The sequence below is a fragment of the Mirounga angustirostris genome, unplaced genomic scaffold (genome assembly GCF_029215605.1).
Source record: "Mirounga angustirostris isolate CCGP_5_RB_7025 unplaced genomic scaffold, mMirAng1.0.hap1 SCAF_9, whole genome shotgun sequence".
Taxonomy (NCBI): domain Eukaryota; kingdom Metazoa; phylum Chordata; class Mammalia; order Carnivora; family Phocidae; genus Mirounga; species Mirounga angustirostris.
Window position 1 is genome coordinate 73,794,622 of NW_026991717.1, and position 17,491 is coordinate 73,812,112.

Below are 17,491 nucleotides of genomic sequence, written 5' to 3' on the forward strand. Positions count from 1 at the left end.
AGTTACAGCGGAGATGACGCCTCCGCGATTCTTAGAGTCCCTAGCGAGCCGGGGCTTGGAAAGCAGGGTCGGAACGAACTACTTCTCCCATCATGCCAGGGGACAGCTCCGCGCATTCCACCCTGGGAGTCGTAGTCTTCCGCCCCTCGGATCCAACTGCAACCTCGGTGTGTGAACTCTGTTACCCAGAAGGCCTCGCACGGCCGCTGCCGAAACTGGGATTTTCCGTTTATCCTTTTTCGCCCGCAATTGGCGGAACCTGTTGGTGTGGCCCACAAGGCTCAGCGGGGCTGCACGAGGCTAGTTGCTAAGCAAGGGTGACGGTAGTCAACTGCCACCTGGGCCACGGCGACAGGAAGTGAGTACCGCTATTCTGGAAACTAGTTGTGGGAATCTCCCCCATTCCTCCTCACCCCCAAATCAGCCTTACTTACCCCAAATTGCTCTTTGCAAGGGTGGGAGAAGGAAGAGTAGTGAGGTTAAGGAATACACATTTTGGGGGTCATTCATGACTCCAGTCCAGTTCTTCTCCCCATCAGATAGTACCTGGGATGGAGATACTACGGGTCATTGCAACCATAGGACGGATCGGAGGACAGTCTTCAGTGACCATGCCTCAGCCAATGCCCGACCTTCCATAATTTAAGCAAGGCCAGAGATGAGCCATGCCTTTCCTGTAACAGGGCATTAAGGCCTACGGGGAGATCGGTTCAGATCCCGCCACCTGACTTTTTCTACCTTCCAGCTTTCGGTTTGTTGCTACCCGAAGGTCCCCGCCATGCCTCATATCGACAGTGACATCAAACTGGACTTCAAGGATGTCTTGTTGAGGCCCAAACGCAGTACCCTTAAATCTCGAAGTGAGGTGAGCCTACTTTCCTATTTCTACTTTCTTGACCCCAAGCTCCTGGTGGGGCAGGACTGAGGGATTTCTGGTTCTTGTCCTCATTCAGTACTCATTTATTTGATGAATGAAATGCTTTTTCCTGTTCGTATCTCAGGTGGAGCTCACAAGATCCTTTTCATTTCGGAACTCAAAGCAGATGTACACTGGGATCCCCATCATTGCTGCCAATATGGATACTGTGGGCACCTTTGAGATGGCCAAGGTTATCTGTAAGGTAGGATTTCCCTTATGCAGGTTCCTCACTGGTGACCAGTTATGTGGGCTGACTGCAGAGGTAATTTGCATCACCACCCCCACCCCAGGTCAGCTGCCTGGCAAGTTAACAGTCAGGATGTTCCAATTTACCATTTTATCCATTTTCTCCAATACTAATGCCCTTTATCTGGTAAGTTCAAAGGCACATCTGAATTAGTAAGATTCAAAACTAAATTTTACCCCATGTTTCTGATACATAAACGTAACTTTCCCTTTTCTCCTGTCCAGCAGTTTACATACCGTGCCAACTTTTCCCACCTCCCAGGTCATCCCCTCCAAATCACATTCATCCCTCCAGTTACACCATTGTTCAGGACACTAAATATCCACTGTTTTAGTCTAGAAACTAAATATAGTTGGAGCATTCAAAAATTCCTACCTAGGAAGAGAAGCAGCTTACTAATTTTCTTTCATGTCTGCTACCCTTTTTTTATTTTTATTTTTTTGACCTTCCTCTTCTTTAAGTCCTAGGTTTCTGGGAGTTTCTGGGATGTGCCCAAAATGGAATGTGTTTTTCTTATGCACAGGTTATTGTTCACTTTGAAAACAGAACATGCTGCTCCTGTCAGTAATATTACCCTGCCTCTATACTTGTAGCTGAGAAGGTAGTTACTCTGGGCACTCAAAGAACATATGCATTCTTCTGGTTAATCCATGTAGCCCTGGTTGATGGATTCTGCTGCTGCTTGTGGCTCTGTTAGCCTTAAAGACTTCATCTCCCTTTCTCTTCTTTCAATTGCTGTAAGTCTTTGTGGAATGTCTGTTGTCAACTTCTCTAAGGTTGATAGTTAAACAGTTTTAGTACTTTATTGCTGTTGCCATTCACTAACTGCTTAGGAATCTTCTTGTTGCCCACTGTCCACCTGCTCTGCCCAGTAGAGTTAAGGAATAGTGAATCTGACTTTAGCATTAACAAACATGCTAGAATAGTGGCCCTTGTGGGGACTGTCTTAATGCTTTATGTTGAGACTGGTTTTTCAGTAATGCTGATGAGTGCTAAAGAGATCAGATTTTAGAGACAGAGCCAAGTTTCACAGTAATAATAAAGTTGAATACAAGCATCTTTTTCTAGATCTCTAGCTTGGTATGTAATTGGATGTGCTTATCACATCACACTATACCAGTATATCTCCAAGGTCTACTGACCTCATGGAATGATTTTTGTGTATTAGCACACTGATGGCAGAGTGTTGCTGAGGAAGTAGAACTCAATACCAGCTTTAGCTAGGTAGTGTTGATGAGTGAGTATAGCAATAGCACCTCCTTACTGCTGGCTGATACAGGCCTTCTTTGGATTTCTTGTCACTTGCAAGATTTGGGCTGTCTCCGTCAACTGCTCTCTTGTCTATTTGCATGTCTGCACTTTCAAAGCAGCAGCACTGTGGCGCCCGGCTGGCTCAGTCAGTGGAACACGGGACTCTCGGTCTCGGGGTTGTGAGTTCAAGCCCCACGTTGGGTGTAGAGATTAAAGTCTTTTAAAAAAAAAAATAAAATAAAAATAAGGCACAAGCATCAGCATTCACACCGGCCTCTGAGTGCCTTTCTCAAAGTATTGGGATATTGTTTTGCAATTTGTTGACCTATAGAATACAAGTCTCATGAGTTCGCTGTATCCTTGAACTTGGTTGACTGAAACAGATGGAAGGAAATGGACTTTTTAGGTTGGTCTGTGTCTCCAAAAAATCTGTCCTTTACTACAGTGGAGATGGAGAAAGAATGGGGTAGCACCTTATTGGCTCCATTAAGACCTTGCCTTTTGTGAGCATTGAGACTCACTGAATTATTGCTGGTAAATGGACCAGAAGATACCCAAAAATAGGTTAGTTCAGTACTAGGCTACCGTAGGGGGAGGGGCTGAGTCAGTGCAGGCAGATATTGGCTCTGTCCAGCCTCTTCATGGCTCTTTCTTGTCTGCTGCTTGTCCCACTGCACCAACAGCTTGTCTTTGTCACCTGTAGGTGCTGATTGGTGAAATCCAATCCGAATGACTTTGTACTTTGGTTGCAGTGTTAGACAAGCACTGGCTTATGGGAAAAAGCCCTACTGGTATTTGTAGGGAGAATAATGGTTACGTTAAAATCCCAGCCCAACCAGTGGTCTCTTCAAGTTGTTTTCCAAAGTTCAGTCCTTTTCTCCCTCAGATAGAATACTATAAATGTCTGTTTCTAGCAAAAGAGACGCTTGTAAAGTTCTCTTCTTTTTGATGGCTTTTTCTTCTCCCCAGTTCTCCCTCTTCACAGCTGTTCATAAACACTACAGCCTCCAGCAGTGGAAAGAGTTTGCTAGCCAGAATCCTGAGTGTCTTGAGGTAATGCTGGTCCTCCCCTGATCCCTTCCTTATCCCAGTTTTCCAGGTATCTCTTTTTGGCTTCCTGGGAACCAACCCTCACCTTCCCAGCCCCGCTGGCTGCTCACTGGGTCATTTGTGACATGCCAGTGGCCCTGTCTCTCTCACAGCATGTGGCTGCCAGCTCAGGCACAGGCTCTTCAGACTTTGAACAGCTGGAGCAGATCCTGGAAGCGATTCCCCAGGTGAAATATATATGCCTGGATGTGGCAAATGGCTACTCGGAACACTTTGTTGAGTTTGTAAAGGATGTGCGGAAGCGCTTCCCCAAGCACACCATTATGGTATGTTTCCAGTACCCTGTAGTTGGTACGTTCCTCTTCCTTCCACTCTTTCCAGACACTCCATTTTATGACGTCAGTTGATTTCTCCTCTGCTGATTTTCCTAGTCCACTGAATATTGTCACTAGGTGATAATCCATGGTTCCATGCTTAAAATGTTCAGATTGGTTAGTGCAGTTACCTCTGTCCCTTGATACATGCCTTGTACATACCTACGGTATATATTCATCTGCCCACTGAAGTGGACATGCACTAGAATCATATTAGAGGGGTCGCGTGAAAGAGTTTTATTTTTTTTTTACAAGCTTAGGGGAGTGATGGCAAGGCCTCATTTTCTCTACAGCATCAAGGGGTCTCTCTGTACTGTCCATTGGAAGTAAATACAGATGGATATTTAGCTTACATGACCACATCTCCCCCTTTCCCTGAAGCCAGAGATTTTATGACGTAACAGCTTAATGACAGGATGTTTGGATCTCTTGGCAAGGACGGGAAGATAAATCTGTAAATCAGCTCTGGCCTTGGTCCAACTGGACCCCAGCTTTACCCTAGCGCAACAGTGATACTGGCCACGAACCCCCTTACCTCAGCTTGGGAAGTAGAGTCCTTGCCCAGTAGAGGAAACCTAGGTACCCTTCTTTGTAATAACACTGGAAGGTCACGGTCCAGGCATGCTGTGTATGAGAGCATGCAACCTCCTCTCGTTTCCGACCCTAAAAGTGCCATTTTGTGCCTCAGGCAGGGAATGTGGTAACAGGAGAGATGGTGGAAGAGCTGATCCTCTCTGGGGCTGACATCATCAAAGTGGGAATTGGACCAGGTAAGCTGCTTCCCTGGGGGCCATGGGCTACCTCTCCACTGGCAAATGCCTGTGGAGCACTTCACTGTTCTCGTTACATTCTTCTCAGGCTCCGTGTGCACCACCCGGAAGAAAACTGGAGTGGGGTACCCACAGCTCAGTGCAGTGATGGAGTGTGCAGATGCTGCTCATGGCCTCAAAGGCCACATCATCTCAGTAAGGCCCAAGGGCAGGGTAGGGCATGAGGCTGCCAAACATCTGTGTTTTCTGCTGGGTGTGGAGACTGTGGTAGCAGTGGATCAGGACTCCTGGGTTCCTGTCAGCTTTGAGGTGGGCCGTGGGGACATCGCTCAGAGTGCTTGGGCAATCCATGTTCTCTCTTCATAGTGCTCCTTACTTTGCAGGATGGAGGCTGCAGCTGTCCTGGGGATGTGGCCAAGGCTTTCGGTAAGGATGTTGGGAGAGCATGGAGGGAGGGTCCTGTAGAAGAGGATAAGTCACCTCTCAGGGTCAAGGATCAGGCTTGGAAAGGCTGAGAAAGCCATTCAAATTCTTTCACAATATGAACTAGTGACCCTGAAGCTGTGGTTGTCACCTGGGGCAAGCCAGCAAGAGAAATCCTGAGACTCTGATATGGACTGCCCAAGGGCAGGCCACGGCCACCTGTAGTATCCCCCGGACTGTGGGACTACAGTTAGAAACTTTTGCCCTTGGGACACTTGGAGTGAGTCTTGTTTAGCTGCACACAATGAAAAGAAATGACCAGAAGATGGCAAAAGCAGCAAAAAACGAGAGAGCAGGCAGGGAATCTCCAGATGCTCTTTTTAAATTCTTGGGGAAATCAAGCCCACTGAGTAGAGGCCAGAGCAGAGCAGGCCTGTGTGGGTTGTGGGTCAGCTAGGGGAACAAAACCAGGAAGATGTTAGACTCATTGTCAGGACTGAGAATTTGACGTGAGTTGCTTCTCAGGGTGGGTATGTGGGGACCTGGGCCAAATTCACTTCTTTCCCCCGCTTGTGGATGCTGGCAGGGGCAGGAGCTGACTTTGTGATGCTGGGTGGCATGCTGGCTGGGCACAGTGAGTCAGGTGGTGAGCTCATCGAGAGGGATGGCAGGAAGTACAAGCTCTTCTATGGGATGAGTTCTGAAATGGCCATGAAGAAGTATGCCGGGGGCGTGGCTGAGTACAGGTATGTGCAGAGGTCCAGGAGCCGAGGGTTCCTGGAAAGCGTGACTAAGTAGGGTGGTAGCAGAACTCCTGGCTGCTGGGAGGTGCATGGTACAGTTCTCGGAGGAACAGTGGTGAGCTTGGGGCTCAATGCCATAGAGCAGGGGAGAGCCATCACTGGGCTTAAGGAACCCAAAAGGAAAAGGTAAGAAAGTTTTTCCTCCTCAAAGGGCCTCAGAGGGAAAGACAGCAGAGGTGCCCTTTAAAGGGGATGTGGAGCATACCATCCGAGACATCCTTGGAGGCATCCGCTCCACATGTACCTACGTGGGAGCAGCTAAACTGAAGGAACTGAGCCGGAGAACCACCTTCATCCGGGTCACCCAGCAGGTGAATCCAATCTTCAGTGATGACAGCTAGACCTGAGCAGCTATGCCTTCTCAAGGCTCTAGCACCCAGGCGCAGGGTCCCTCAGGTGGGCTCCTCAGCCATCCCAGCTACTCTGGCTATTTCTTAATCATTTCCTGTTGCCTCACTCCTGAGGGCGCCTGCAGTAATTCTGTACTCTACACACAAAATGCCCAGGGCGCTCACTGGGGAGCAAGCAAAGGCAGGCAGGCTGAGAAAATGAAGTCAGACAGTCAAAAGTGAATCTGGGGATCCAGCATCCTGAAGATTATTAAAAGGAAAAGATGTTGATTCCTACCTAAGTATTTAATGGCCTTGGTCTGGAAGAGTGAGGCTCTTGAAATCATGTTTTGTTAATGAGCTTCATTAAATAGGATCTTTGAATACCTAAAAAGCCCAAAAGTGTTGACATATTTTAAGTATCTCAATAAAGGGGCGCCTGGGTGGCTCAGTCGTTAAGCGTCTGCCTTCGGCTCGGGTCATGATTCCAGGTCCTGGGATCGAGCCCCGCATCGGGCTCCCTGCTCGGCGGGGAGCCTGCTTCTCCCTCTCCCACTCCCACTGCTTGTGTTCCCTCTCTCGCTGTGTCTCTCTGTCAAATAAATATATAAAATCTTAAAAAAAAAAAAATCTCAATAAAGAGATCCCAAGGACTTTGAAGAGATTCTGGATCTTTCTGCACAAGGCTGGCACCTGGGTGCTGCTCCAGGGTAAGTGGCAGTAGAGTTGGCACTGACCCAGTAGAGCCAAGGACAGGAAATACTTTTTCCATGAAGTATCTCCATTCCAGTGCCACCACCCCCAGGCAACCCGATGGCATGAGAGTTTACAAAGTACAGTGTGCTGTCAGGACACACAGGTATTTTTAGCAAAGCGAAGGGAAATTTCCCTTCCAGGCTATCAATCCTTCTTGGCACATGTGAACACCATCTTCCAGGGGAAGTAAAAAGGCAAAGGGATTTCTCCGGCCCTGGTGAAGCCAGTTCTAAGGAATGACCTACACTGACTTGACAGAAGCCTTAATTCCCCTTCCTCACACCAAGGCAGTGTTTTAACAAATCCAAATTTTAATTAACAAGGATTACAAGGTAATTTTAGCAAGGTAGTCAGGTCACCCAAGCCCGGGCTTCTGCTTTATTCCCACTAAACTGTAGAGCTGAGGAAGGAGACAGGCAGAGTGCAGAGGGAATCTCAGTCCTAAGTGTCTAGACCTCTCTCTACAGTCACGGGAGGGACAGACATGGCACTGGGGCCAGAAGTGGGGAGGTATTCATAGAAGGTGGGGATCAAGGTGTCAAACTTTGTCTTCTGATAGTTTTCCAGAGACTCCTGCAGAGAAGGGAGCAGGGAGATGCTATCATCCTCTCATTCCCTGAGCCCTCCATATTCTGGAGCATGTGGGTTTCTCTGTCTTGTTCTGCTCAGCCCCTCCCCCAGCTTTCTGTTCCTTCCTACTCACCCTTCCTTCCTTCTGGCCATTTTCTTCATCATCAGAGTCCAAAACCAAGTCGCCTATGGTAATGACAGAGCTGCACAGAGATGGAGGACACACTGCAGGAAGGAAACCAGAGTCAAAGTACCCTTCTAGGCAAACAGGCCCTCAAGAGACCCCGTGAGAGGAGGCTGTCTGACCCAGTCTGACTCAGAATACTTACATGGCTTCCTGGCTTTAGGAGGGGATAATGACAGTCTCAGGGGGTCCATGGGGCAAACCAGGCAATTCCTGCATTGGGAGCAAGCAAAAAAAATAAGGTGAGGGGAAAGCAGGCAAAGAATGTGCTGCTAGTAGGGAGAAGCAACTGTTCCACTCACTCTTCTTGCTCTGAAGCAAACACCTCAACTGGGTTCTCCTTCAGAGCCCTTCCCCCCAGGGTTTGGGATGGACTCTTTGACTTTCCAGTGGAAGGTGCTCTCGTGCCCCCAGCACCTGCTGGATCTGCCATGTCTGTCCCATGTTCTTCCCTGTTCTCAGGCTCAGATAGGACTTGGGTTGGTGAACCCAGATTTCTAAAGGGGAACAGCATGACTGTGGGGCGCTCCTTATGGCCTCCCTTAGTGGATGCCCATCGGGACTGGATTCTTCGCCGGCCTAGAGGGGCCAGATTGAAGTGGTGGCCAGCCGTAGGTTCTGGGTGCTTCCTTAAGGCTGGTCCCTGAGGTAGGTGTGGGCCAGGCCTAGCATTTGGCAAAGGATCATGAAGTGCTAGTTTTGGTTGCTGAGGAGGATTCTGCTCTGTGGGCTCTGTCACGCTCGCTGAATCAGGAACGGAGCACTCTGAAAAAGAAAATGCAGCTCCTCAGAACAGACAGAAACACAACTCAGTCTGGTTTCTTATGGCTCAGGTCCATGTAACCCTTCCAATAGCCCATCTCAAAAGGTCTCAGGCCAAACAATCCACCCCCAAGTTCCTAGTTCTCCCAGATGGTCCTCGTACCTGGAAGTGGCCACCCCATGTCCACACCATACTGGCTCAAGACAAAAGAAGAAGTGATAGAAACTCCAGGCTGCATCCAACTCAGCACATCCTGAAGCTGTGGGCACAGGGAGAGAGGCATGAAGACCACAGTCCTTGATACAGCCATCCCCCACTCTGCCCTTATTTTGTCCCAACAAAACCTGCTGTGTCTGCAGTGCAGGCAGGGCTTTTTCTAGCTGACACAAGTATTCAAAAAACAACTTTTCCATGGCAGCCAGAAAGGGTTCCCCATACTCTTGTTCAAGTTCCTGCAGGGAGGTAGAAAGGCAGGTGAGAAGAGGACTAGGGAAATGTTAGCCACATAATAGCTTCCAAGCCAGCCAGTCTCACCTGCAGCCTGGAAGCCAAGTCCACTGGGGCCTCTCCTAGTTGCATCACCTGTTGGCAAAAGGTCTCCTGTGCCTCCGAGACCTTCCTCAGATCCTGCTTTGTCTGTTGAGAGCAGGAAAAGCAGACAATTTAGGGTCACCAGGACCCAGTGGCCGGAAGGAGAATCAACTTTGTGGCACCCAGTATTAACTGGGGTATAGGGCTTGTTCCAGGGATTACTCACAGCTTTGGGGTCCCGCACTGCAGGTCCAGACTCTGGGAAATGGTGATGCAGGGCATTCAGAACCTGGGCCCACGGCCGGCCCTGCAGGATCAACTCCACCACTACCTGTAAAGGGTACTAAACTCGCAATCTCCACTTTGGGGCAAGCTGCCCTTTTCCAATGAGTCCCAACCCCAAGCAGTCGGCCCTCGGCCCTCGCATCCCTCCCCTTTCCCGTCTTCCAGCTCCTACTGGCTCCAATACCTTGGCCTTTAGGCCCATACATAGGCGTTCGTGGTGGCGGAAGCGAACTAAACCAGGGGCAGCAGCGCGCAATGATCGCAGAAAGTCTAATACTCGCGGAAAATGCTCCACGCAGCGTCCCCGCACGACTTGCCAGCTGGCGGCGGCGGCGAAGCGCAGAGCCGCGGGACCGGCCCCCGGGGGCGTGGCCATGGCCGCGGGCTCCGCCCCGGGGGCAGGCCCTCTGGGTTCCTTCCTCCACGGCGAGGCTTCTCGACTCCTCCTAGGGGCGAAGCTTCCGGCGGCTTTCAGTGGCTGCGCTGTTTCGGTCTGCGCCGGATACTTCGCGATGCGATCTTTTCCATAGGCCACCGGAATCCTGGGGGTCTTCAACTCGGGCTGGAGCCTGACTGGAGAAGCTGGCCAGCTCCAATGGCACCAGGTTCTCTGTTTTCCACACCGCCGCCCCCTCAAGCCCGAGGGCTACCCCGCTTCCGGCTCTGCGGCCAGTTTCCCTGCCCCGGAAAAGGGCGGTAATGGAGAACCAATGGGCTACCGGGCAGGGAGACGTGACGTCGTGTCATAAGGCCACGCCCCAACAGATCGGGTGTCTCTCCCGCCCCGCTCCCTCCGCCCAATAGCCCTGGGGCGACGGAAACTGCTGAGCGGGACTCTCGGGGCCCCCGCCTGTCTTCGCGGAGCCTACAAAGTCACGTCCTTCTCTAAGGCTGGACTTACTTGCCTGGAAAGCGAGGATCATGCCCTTCCCTTCCCCCATCGTCTGCGCCACTGATGTACGATTCCTTACTTAATCCTAGCCTCGAAGCGGCCCCTGCAAAACCTTGCCCGGCGGCACGCCTGCTTCCAGTAAGAATTCAAGTGTCCCTTTTTAGAAACAGTAGAGGGCGCCCGCCTTTAAAAAATAAATACAAAGTTTGAAAAGCTACGTCAGGTGGTTAACTTGGTTTTCTCAGAATGATGAGACTGTAGGTAATATTTTGTGCTTTTCGGTGTTCGATATCTTTTTTTTTTTTTGTATCCTGTAGTTTTAAAATAAATAAAAAATAAGTTTCCCTTTTCGGATTTCTGTCGCGTGCTTACTCCAGCCAGCCCCCAGATGTGATTGACTGACTTGTCTCCTTGTCACCCTTCCTGGTATCTCTTCTTAATTTCATCACCAAGTACAGAGCCTGGCACACTGTATATTCTTTAAATGTCGGTTGAATGAATTACCTTTCCTGACTACCTTACAGGGATGTAGTGGAACTACCCTTGTTTCGGACCATCTCCCTTCCTAGAGGTAGCGCCCCCAGGATCCCTCCTTGACTCACCCAAGATGAGTCTTCTCGGGTGATCCACAGGGACTGCTGGACTGAAAACTGGAAGTTACCTTCCCTTACAAGTTCTGCTCTTCCTCCTGGGCTCTGTATTTCTGTGCAGGGTGCCTCTCCTCACCTGTGAGTGAGAAACCCAGACCACAGCCCTTAACTCAGTCCTCCCTCCTCTCCACATCTAATTGTCACCAAGTCTAATCAGTTCTACTTCCTATGGAACCTTGTTCCAACCCACCCCATTTTCATTCTCACTGTCTCTATGCTATTTCAGGTGTTCCTGTCTCTCACCCTCCCCACCTCCAGCCCAACTCCTTTCTAATTTCTTTACCACATTGCTTTCATCATGAATCTCGTGAAATGCAAAACTGATCATGTCATTCCTAACTGAAAGCTCTCTCTTACTTTCAAAAGAAAGCCCAAACTCTGAAATAGGGCAAAAAGATTTTTAATCTGGTCAAGCTTTTCTTCATCCATATTCCTTGCCACTCTGCATGTATGCACCTAGATGCCAGACCTCAGCAAACGGGTTTCATTTTCCAAATACACTGTGTTGTCTTACATTTCTGTGCCTCGCACATACTAGATGATTCCTCTGTCCTCCTTGCCTCTTGGACTTGACTCTTTCTCATCTTTTGTGGTTCATCTGATAACCACCTCCATGAAGCTCATCAGAGTTCTCTTCTTGGGGTCCTCAGTACATCTTTTTATCACCACCTCTGTCGCAGAACCTATCTTGTAAGGTGGTTGCAAGAATTAAATAAATTAGTAACTTTAAAGCACTTGGTACAGTGCCTGGCTCATAGTAAGTACTACATATGTGTTGTATTTTCAATGTCTACGTGTCTGTCACCCCACTGGGCAGGAGCCTCTGGAAGGAAGAGCTGGTTCCTTTCTTGTATGTGCAGCACCTTGTTCATGTGTTTACAGCTAATACAACCAGCCCCCTTTTTAGTCTTCTTTTACGGCCTTAGGAGCCCCTTGTCTTCTTAAATTCAAAGGTTCAAGAAGACAAGTGGTCAGAGCTCAGAACTTTGGCCATGTAGTCTCATGGCCACTGCTGGCACAAGAAGGGTGTTGGGAGGGAGAACATGAGAAAAATACAGCTGAGAAGAAAAATAGAAGGTGGTTGTCCTCAATCCTTACTGTGCACAGGAGTCCACCGCTTAGCAAGCTTGTTAAAACACACTTTTTAGCCTCTGCTCCGGGGATTCTGGTTCGTGAGGTCTATGCTGGTGCCCAGAAATCTGTATTATTAACATCTCAGATGATTCTAATGTGTCTAGAGACTACGCTTGAAGAACCCTGGGGTAAGGGAACAGTTTCAGTCAAACCAAAACCAAATCCTCCAAGTCACCCAAAGGAAAATTTCCACATAGAAGAGAACTATACAAAGGGTATTGATTTTGTGTCTTTGAGCATCACCTTCCCCTGCAGTTTCCTCTCTCTGGTGAGGGACCCCTGTCCCTGTGGATGGCACCCAATTGGTGCTGCTCCACAAACCTGAAACCTGGGGGTTCTCCTATTACTGCTTCTCTCCACCCTCCACCCAGCCACACCCATCCCTCCCCAAGTCCTGTGAACTTTATCTCCTAGATATTCCTCCAAGCTTTCCACTTCTGTCTCCACACCACCACTCTGGTCCAAACTACCATCTCCAGCATAAATGACTACAACTGCCTTCCAATCTGTGTCTGCATCCACTCCAACCCTGCTCCAATCTAGTCTTGACACTATAGGTGGAGTAATCTGTTCAAAACACAATTTGGTCACATCATCTCCAATTCCTTAAAGCTTTCAAAGGTTCCCACTGCCCTAGGGCAGACAAAAATCCTTAATCTGGCCTATGAGGCCCCACAGGCATGGGTGGCCCTGTGCCCCTCAACTCCACCTCCTCCACTCTGCCCTTTGCTCTCTCTGCCTTAGCCACATCATCTTTGTCTTGTTTACTCTTCCACACTCCCTTCCACCACAGGATCTTTGCACAGGCTATTCCTTTTGTCTGCAGAGATCTCCCTTCCCTCTCTGCCTAGATATCCTCCAGGGTCACCTATTTAAGGGAAAGCTTTCCTAACCACCACCACCGGGCCAGGTCAGTGCCTTTACTGCATACTTCAGAGCTATTTACTCTATTTTATTTCATGCAGTTATTCTGTTTCTTTCTCAGACTGCAAGCTCCATAGGGTAAGAACTAGGCTGTCCTGTGCTCTGACACTTAGTCCATTGCTTGGCACACATCATTGACTATTTGTTAAATGGGTGAAGGAATGGGTCCATTAGCCACTGCCATGTCTGGACCCTGCCAGTCAGAGTTGCCTGTAAAATTCTGGTTCATCTGTGGACAAAAATTCCCTTTCCAGAAAAAACCTTAGAATAGCTGAAGGTGGCCATTATTTTTAAAAATAACTTTATTTAAAATAAAGTACAACCACTGTAGTCTTATCCATAAATCTGGGAAACATTTATAAGTCACATCTTATAAATTTTTGTTTTTATATTTGTAATTAACTCCATCTGGCTTATTATCAGGAAAATAAAATCTTCCTTTTGATATTTTTGCTTCTTCCAGAATTTTCCAAGCACTCCGTCCAAAAGGGCCAGCCTTTCAGCTTCCATGCTTATTTGGGGAGAACTTTGCTCTCCACAGGGTCTGTCATACTTCTTTCACCCTTTCAGTGTCCTCTTAGAAAATCAACCACAGAGGGATGCCTGGGTGGCTCAGTTGGTTAAGCGACTGCCTTCGGCTCAGGTCATGATCCTGGAGTCCCTGGATCGAGTCCCGCATCGGGCTCCCTGCTCAGCAGGGAGTCTGCTTCTCCCTCTGACCCTCCCCCCTCTCATGTGCTCTCTCTCATTCTCTCTCTCTCAAATAAATAAATAAAATCTTTAAAAAAAAGAAAAAAAAAGAAAAAAAAGAAAATAAACCACAAAGGGATGCCTGGGTGGCTCAGTTGGTTAAGCCTCTGCCTTCGGCTCAGGTCAGGATCCCGTGGGATCTCTGCTCAGTGGGGAGCCTGCTTCTCCCTCTGCCTGCTCTGCCTGCTGCTTCCTCTGCTTGTGCTCTCTCTCTCTCTAATAAATCAGTAAATAAATACAGTCTTTAAAGAAAGAAAATCAGGGGCGCCTGGGTGGCTCAGTTGGTTAAGCAACTGCCTTCGGCTCAGGTCATGATCCTGGAGTCCCGGGATCGAGTCCCGCATCGGGCTCCCTGCTTGGCAGGGAGTCTGCTTCGCCCTCTGACCCTATCCCCTCTCATGTGTTCTTTCTCTCTCATTCTCTCTCTCTCAAATAAATAAAATCTTTAAAAAAAAAAAAGAAAGAAAGAAAGAAAGAAAGAAAGAAAGAAAGAAAGAAAGAAAGAAAGAAAGAAAGAAAGAAAGAAAGAAAGAAAGAAAATCAGCCACAGAGGTTGGTACCTGAGGTCTCAGGCTTCAACACCCAGGTCCAGACTTTGCTCCCTGGGCCAAGGGGCTGCAGGAGCTTCGAGCATTAGCCACAGGCTTTGCCAAATCAAACCCACTTAGCTGGGGTTCAGGGACTCTCAAGCCTAGGATGGTTCTCTGAGCCTAGGATGGTCCCCTTCCCTGCTGTTAGGCCTCAGTTGAAGCTACCACAGTCCACACTAATGTTCCCAATTTTAAATCTTGGGGCAGAAGAAATTAAAGGGAATACTGGTTCTTTACCCTCAGGAAGCCCTGGGCTACCAATGCAAAGAGTCCACCTCCTCCCTAGTGTTCAACTTTGTATACCAGGTGTCCCAGGAGAAACAAAACAGGTCATCAAGACTCTCAGACAATGACTGCTTCATCAGTCCAGGGGCACCAGCTAAGAGGGCAAGCCTAGTGGATTTCCTAAAACCAAGACTAAGAATACCTTCTTTTTACTAAAAAAAGGGGGGGTGTTGCCTGGGTGGCTCAGTTAGTTGAGTGTTCAACTTTTTTTTTTTTTAAGATTTTATTTATTTATTTGAGAGAAAGAGAGAGAGAGAACGAGCAGGAGGAGGGCAGAGGCAGAGGGAGAAGCAGACTCCCTGCTGAGCAGAGGGCCCGACAGGGGGCTCCATCCCAGGAGCCCGGGATCATGACCTGAACCAAAGGCAGATGCTTAACAAACTGAGCCACCCAGGCGCCCCTAGTGTGTGTTTGACTCTTGATTTTGGCTCAGGTCATGATCTCAGGGTCGTGGGATGGAGCCCTGCATCAGGTTTCAGGCTCAGCATGGATTCTGCTTATCTCTCTTCCTCCCTCTCTGCCCCTCCCCTTGCAAGATTAATTAATTAATTAATTAATCAATTAATTAAATCTGTTTTTAAAAACCACTTTATAATATAAAGGATGATGTCAAGGAAATAACCACATACATAAACTGGCATAAAATTGGTTTCCCTGGTATAGTTTTCTGAGGCACAGTCCCAGTAGGAGTCTGCACTGATAGTTATTAGCTCCCCAGGTGCCCATTTATCTATCTTTCCTAGAGCTGGTCTAGTCATCCATCATGGCTTCTTCCCACAAATGCTCCAAAACACAATCCTCCACTGCTCCCCCCGGCTCCCAGACTCCCCGTCACAATCCAACGTAGCTCATCATCCATTCAACAGATACTTATGGAGCACCTGCTGCATGTCACCGACTGTGAATCAGCCCTAAGTAAAGTGGGGGGGCGGTCTCTGTCCTCAGGGGCTTACATTCTAGTCGAGGGGAACTAGAGGCCCGAGGCCAGAGCACAGTAGCTGCGACACCAGGGATTCTTTTTTTTTTTTTTTTTTTTTAAGATTTTATTTATTTATTCATGAGAGACAGAGAGAGAGACAGAGGCAGAGGGAGAAGCAGGCTTCCCGCCGAGCAGGGAGCCCGATGCGGGACTCGATCCCAGGACCCTGGGATCATGACCTGAGCCGAAGGCAGACGCTTAACGACTGAGCCACCCAGGCGTCCCGACACCAGGGATTCTAACGCTCACCTCCACAGACTTAAAGAGATGCCCCTCTCGAGCCCCCAGCCAGAACTTAACCCATAGTGGGAGCTCCGTATATATTTGTTTCTTTCCCTCCAGCTGTTTGGAGAACAGCATTGCCTTCCTGTTTTTTGTGCTTCTGTTTTTCTTTTTGAGGATTTCAAGCATTTTGGAGCTCTAATAAACACAGGGGACCAGGGTAAAACGAAAAATGTGAAGCAAGTTACAAAGTTGTTAGAAATCTTAAGCGCTCACATTTTCTCCCAGGTGTTCAATTAAAAAAAGATACTGCTGTGTTGCTGCTCCATCTTTCTGGAAACTAATGAACAAAATGTATCAACCACCTTAAATATGCTCAATCCCTTTTCCCCAGTAATTCTCACTCTAGGGGGTTTTCAGGGAAATAAGAAACAAGCACAAAGATATATGTGCTTATATAAGGATATTTATGCATGTAATGGCAGAACATTGCAAAGACTTAAACTTCCAGGAAGAAAGGATTAATCAATTAAATCATGTCCTTCTATGGGACCGAATTTGTTCATCTGTTATTAAAAATGGGAAAAATTTAAAAGTAAAATAAAATAGGGGCGCCTGGGTGGCTCAGTTGGTTAAGCGACTGCCTTCGGCTCAGGTCATGATCCTGGAGTCCCGGGATCGAGTCCCACATCGGGCTCCCTGCTCGGCGGGGAGTCTGCTTCTCCCTCTGAGCCTCCCCCCTCTCATGCTCTCTTTCTCTGTCTCATTCTCTCTCTCAAATAAATAAATAAAATCTTAAATAAATAAATAAATAAAATAAAAACATAGGGAAACCACTGGAGTTTGCTTCATAAATTCAAGGAACAATTAAAAGTCACATCTTGCAAGCCATTGCCTCTAAATTGTAAGGAGCAAACATCTCTTGCGCTGCTTGGTGCTAGTCCCTGTTCTGGGTCCTGGGACATAGAAGGTCTCAGTTCTTCCAGAACTCACATTTCAGAGAAAAGAGACAGAATTTAATAAGCAGGAAAACACCCCAATGTCAAACAATGAGTGCTAGGCAGGACATGAAATAAAATGGGATGATAGGCTAAAGAGACCAGGGGGCAGGAAAACAAATCAGATGGGGGGCCAGCGAAGAGTTCCCTGAGGAGGTGGCCTGTGAGCTGAGACTTGAATAACGGGGTGGGGCTGGCCTTGCAAGCTGGGGGCAGTACTCCTCCAGAAGGAAAAGCAGGGGCCGGGCCATAGAAGGTTTTGAGCAGAGGGCTGACTGGATTAGATTTACCCAGCCATCCCGGCTGCTGTGTGCAGAACAGAGGACCAGAGGGCAAGAGCGGAAGTGGGGGAAATGATCAAGAGGCTGGGGAACAATCCAGATGAGAGCTGAAGGCAGCTCTGGAGCCTGGGAAAGGAAGAGGGGATGAGGAGCAGTCAGATGCTGGACAGCTCTGTATGGGAGACAGACCATCAAGATTCGCGGACAGACTGGATGTGGGACATGAGAGAAGGAAAGAAGCCAAGAATGACTCCAAGATTTGGGGCCCACGAAACTTGGAAAGATGGAGTTGCCATTTGCTGATAGAAGGGAGGCCATGGGAGGATTGGCTACAGGAGGTCCACAGTTCAAGCTTGGACACATACTATGTGGGAAGTCTATGAGATATCCAGTAGACGTGCTGAGAAAGCAGGAGATAAGCAAGTTTGAAGTTCAAGGGGGCCCAGTAGTCCTTACAACCACGGCACTGGCAGGGCTCACCGAGGCAGAGTGTAGCTGGCTGGAGGAGCGCCTGGGTGGGGGCCTGAGTCA

The 17,491-nt window shown here is 48.5% G+C and overlaps 2 protein-coding genes across 4 annotated transcripts; one reads left to right on the forward strand and one right to left on the reverse strand.

Annotated features, from left to right (window-relative positions):
• The first annotated feature begins 201 nt into the window (after positions 1–201).
• On the forward strand, positions 202–6,826 carry GMPR2 (guanosine monophosphate reductase 2). 3 transcript variants are annotated; one of them, XM_045900598.3, is made up of 10 exons: positions 202–358; positions 746–865; positions 1,002–1,121; positions 3,387–3,470; positions 3,620–3,793; positions 4,530–4,611; positions 4,700–4,806; positions 4,995–5,037; positions 5,621–5,780; positions 5,989–6,826. In XM_045900598.3, the coding sequence occupies exons 2-10, from the start codon at positions 779–781 to the stop codon at positions 6,176–6,178; spliced, it is 1,047 nt and encodes a 348-aa protein (XP_045756554.1). In that variant the 5' UTR covers positions 202–358; positions 746–778; the 3' UTR covers positions 6,179–6,826. The 3 variants fall into 3 exon arrangements, with proteins under 3 accessions (XP_045756554.1, XP_064426946.1, XP_045756555.1); XM_064570876.1 differs by lacking the exon at positions 5,621–5,780 and having other exon boundaries at positions 4,530–4,806; XM_045900599.3 differs by lacking the exons at positions 202–358; positions 746–865; positions 1,002–1,121 and adding an exon at positions 1,717–1,903.
• A 116-nt stretch (positions 6,827–6,942) lies between these two features.
• On the reverse strand, positions 6,943–10,261 carry TINF2 (TERF1 interacting nuclear factor 2). Its single transcript, XM_045900597.3, is given in 10 exon segments — positions 6,943–7,399; positions 7,402–7,495; positions 7,626–7,717; positions 7,822–7,889; positions 7,979–8,441; positions 8,602–8,698; positions 8,784–8,891; positions 8,974–9,075; positions 9,197–9,301; positions 9,440–10,261. Coding segments are annotated over 10 exon segments (1,443 nt in total). The 5' UTR covers positions 9,632–10,261; the 3' UTR covers positions 6,943–7,277.
• Between the last annotated feature and the right edge of the window lie 7,230 nt (positions 10,262–17,491).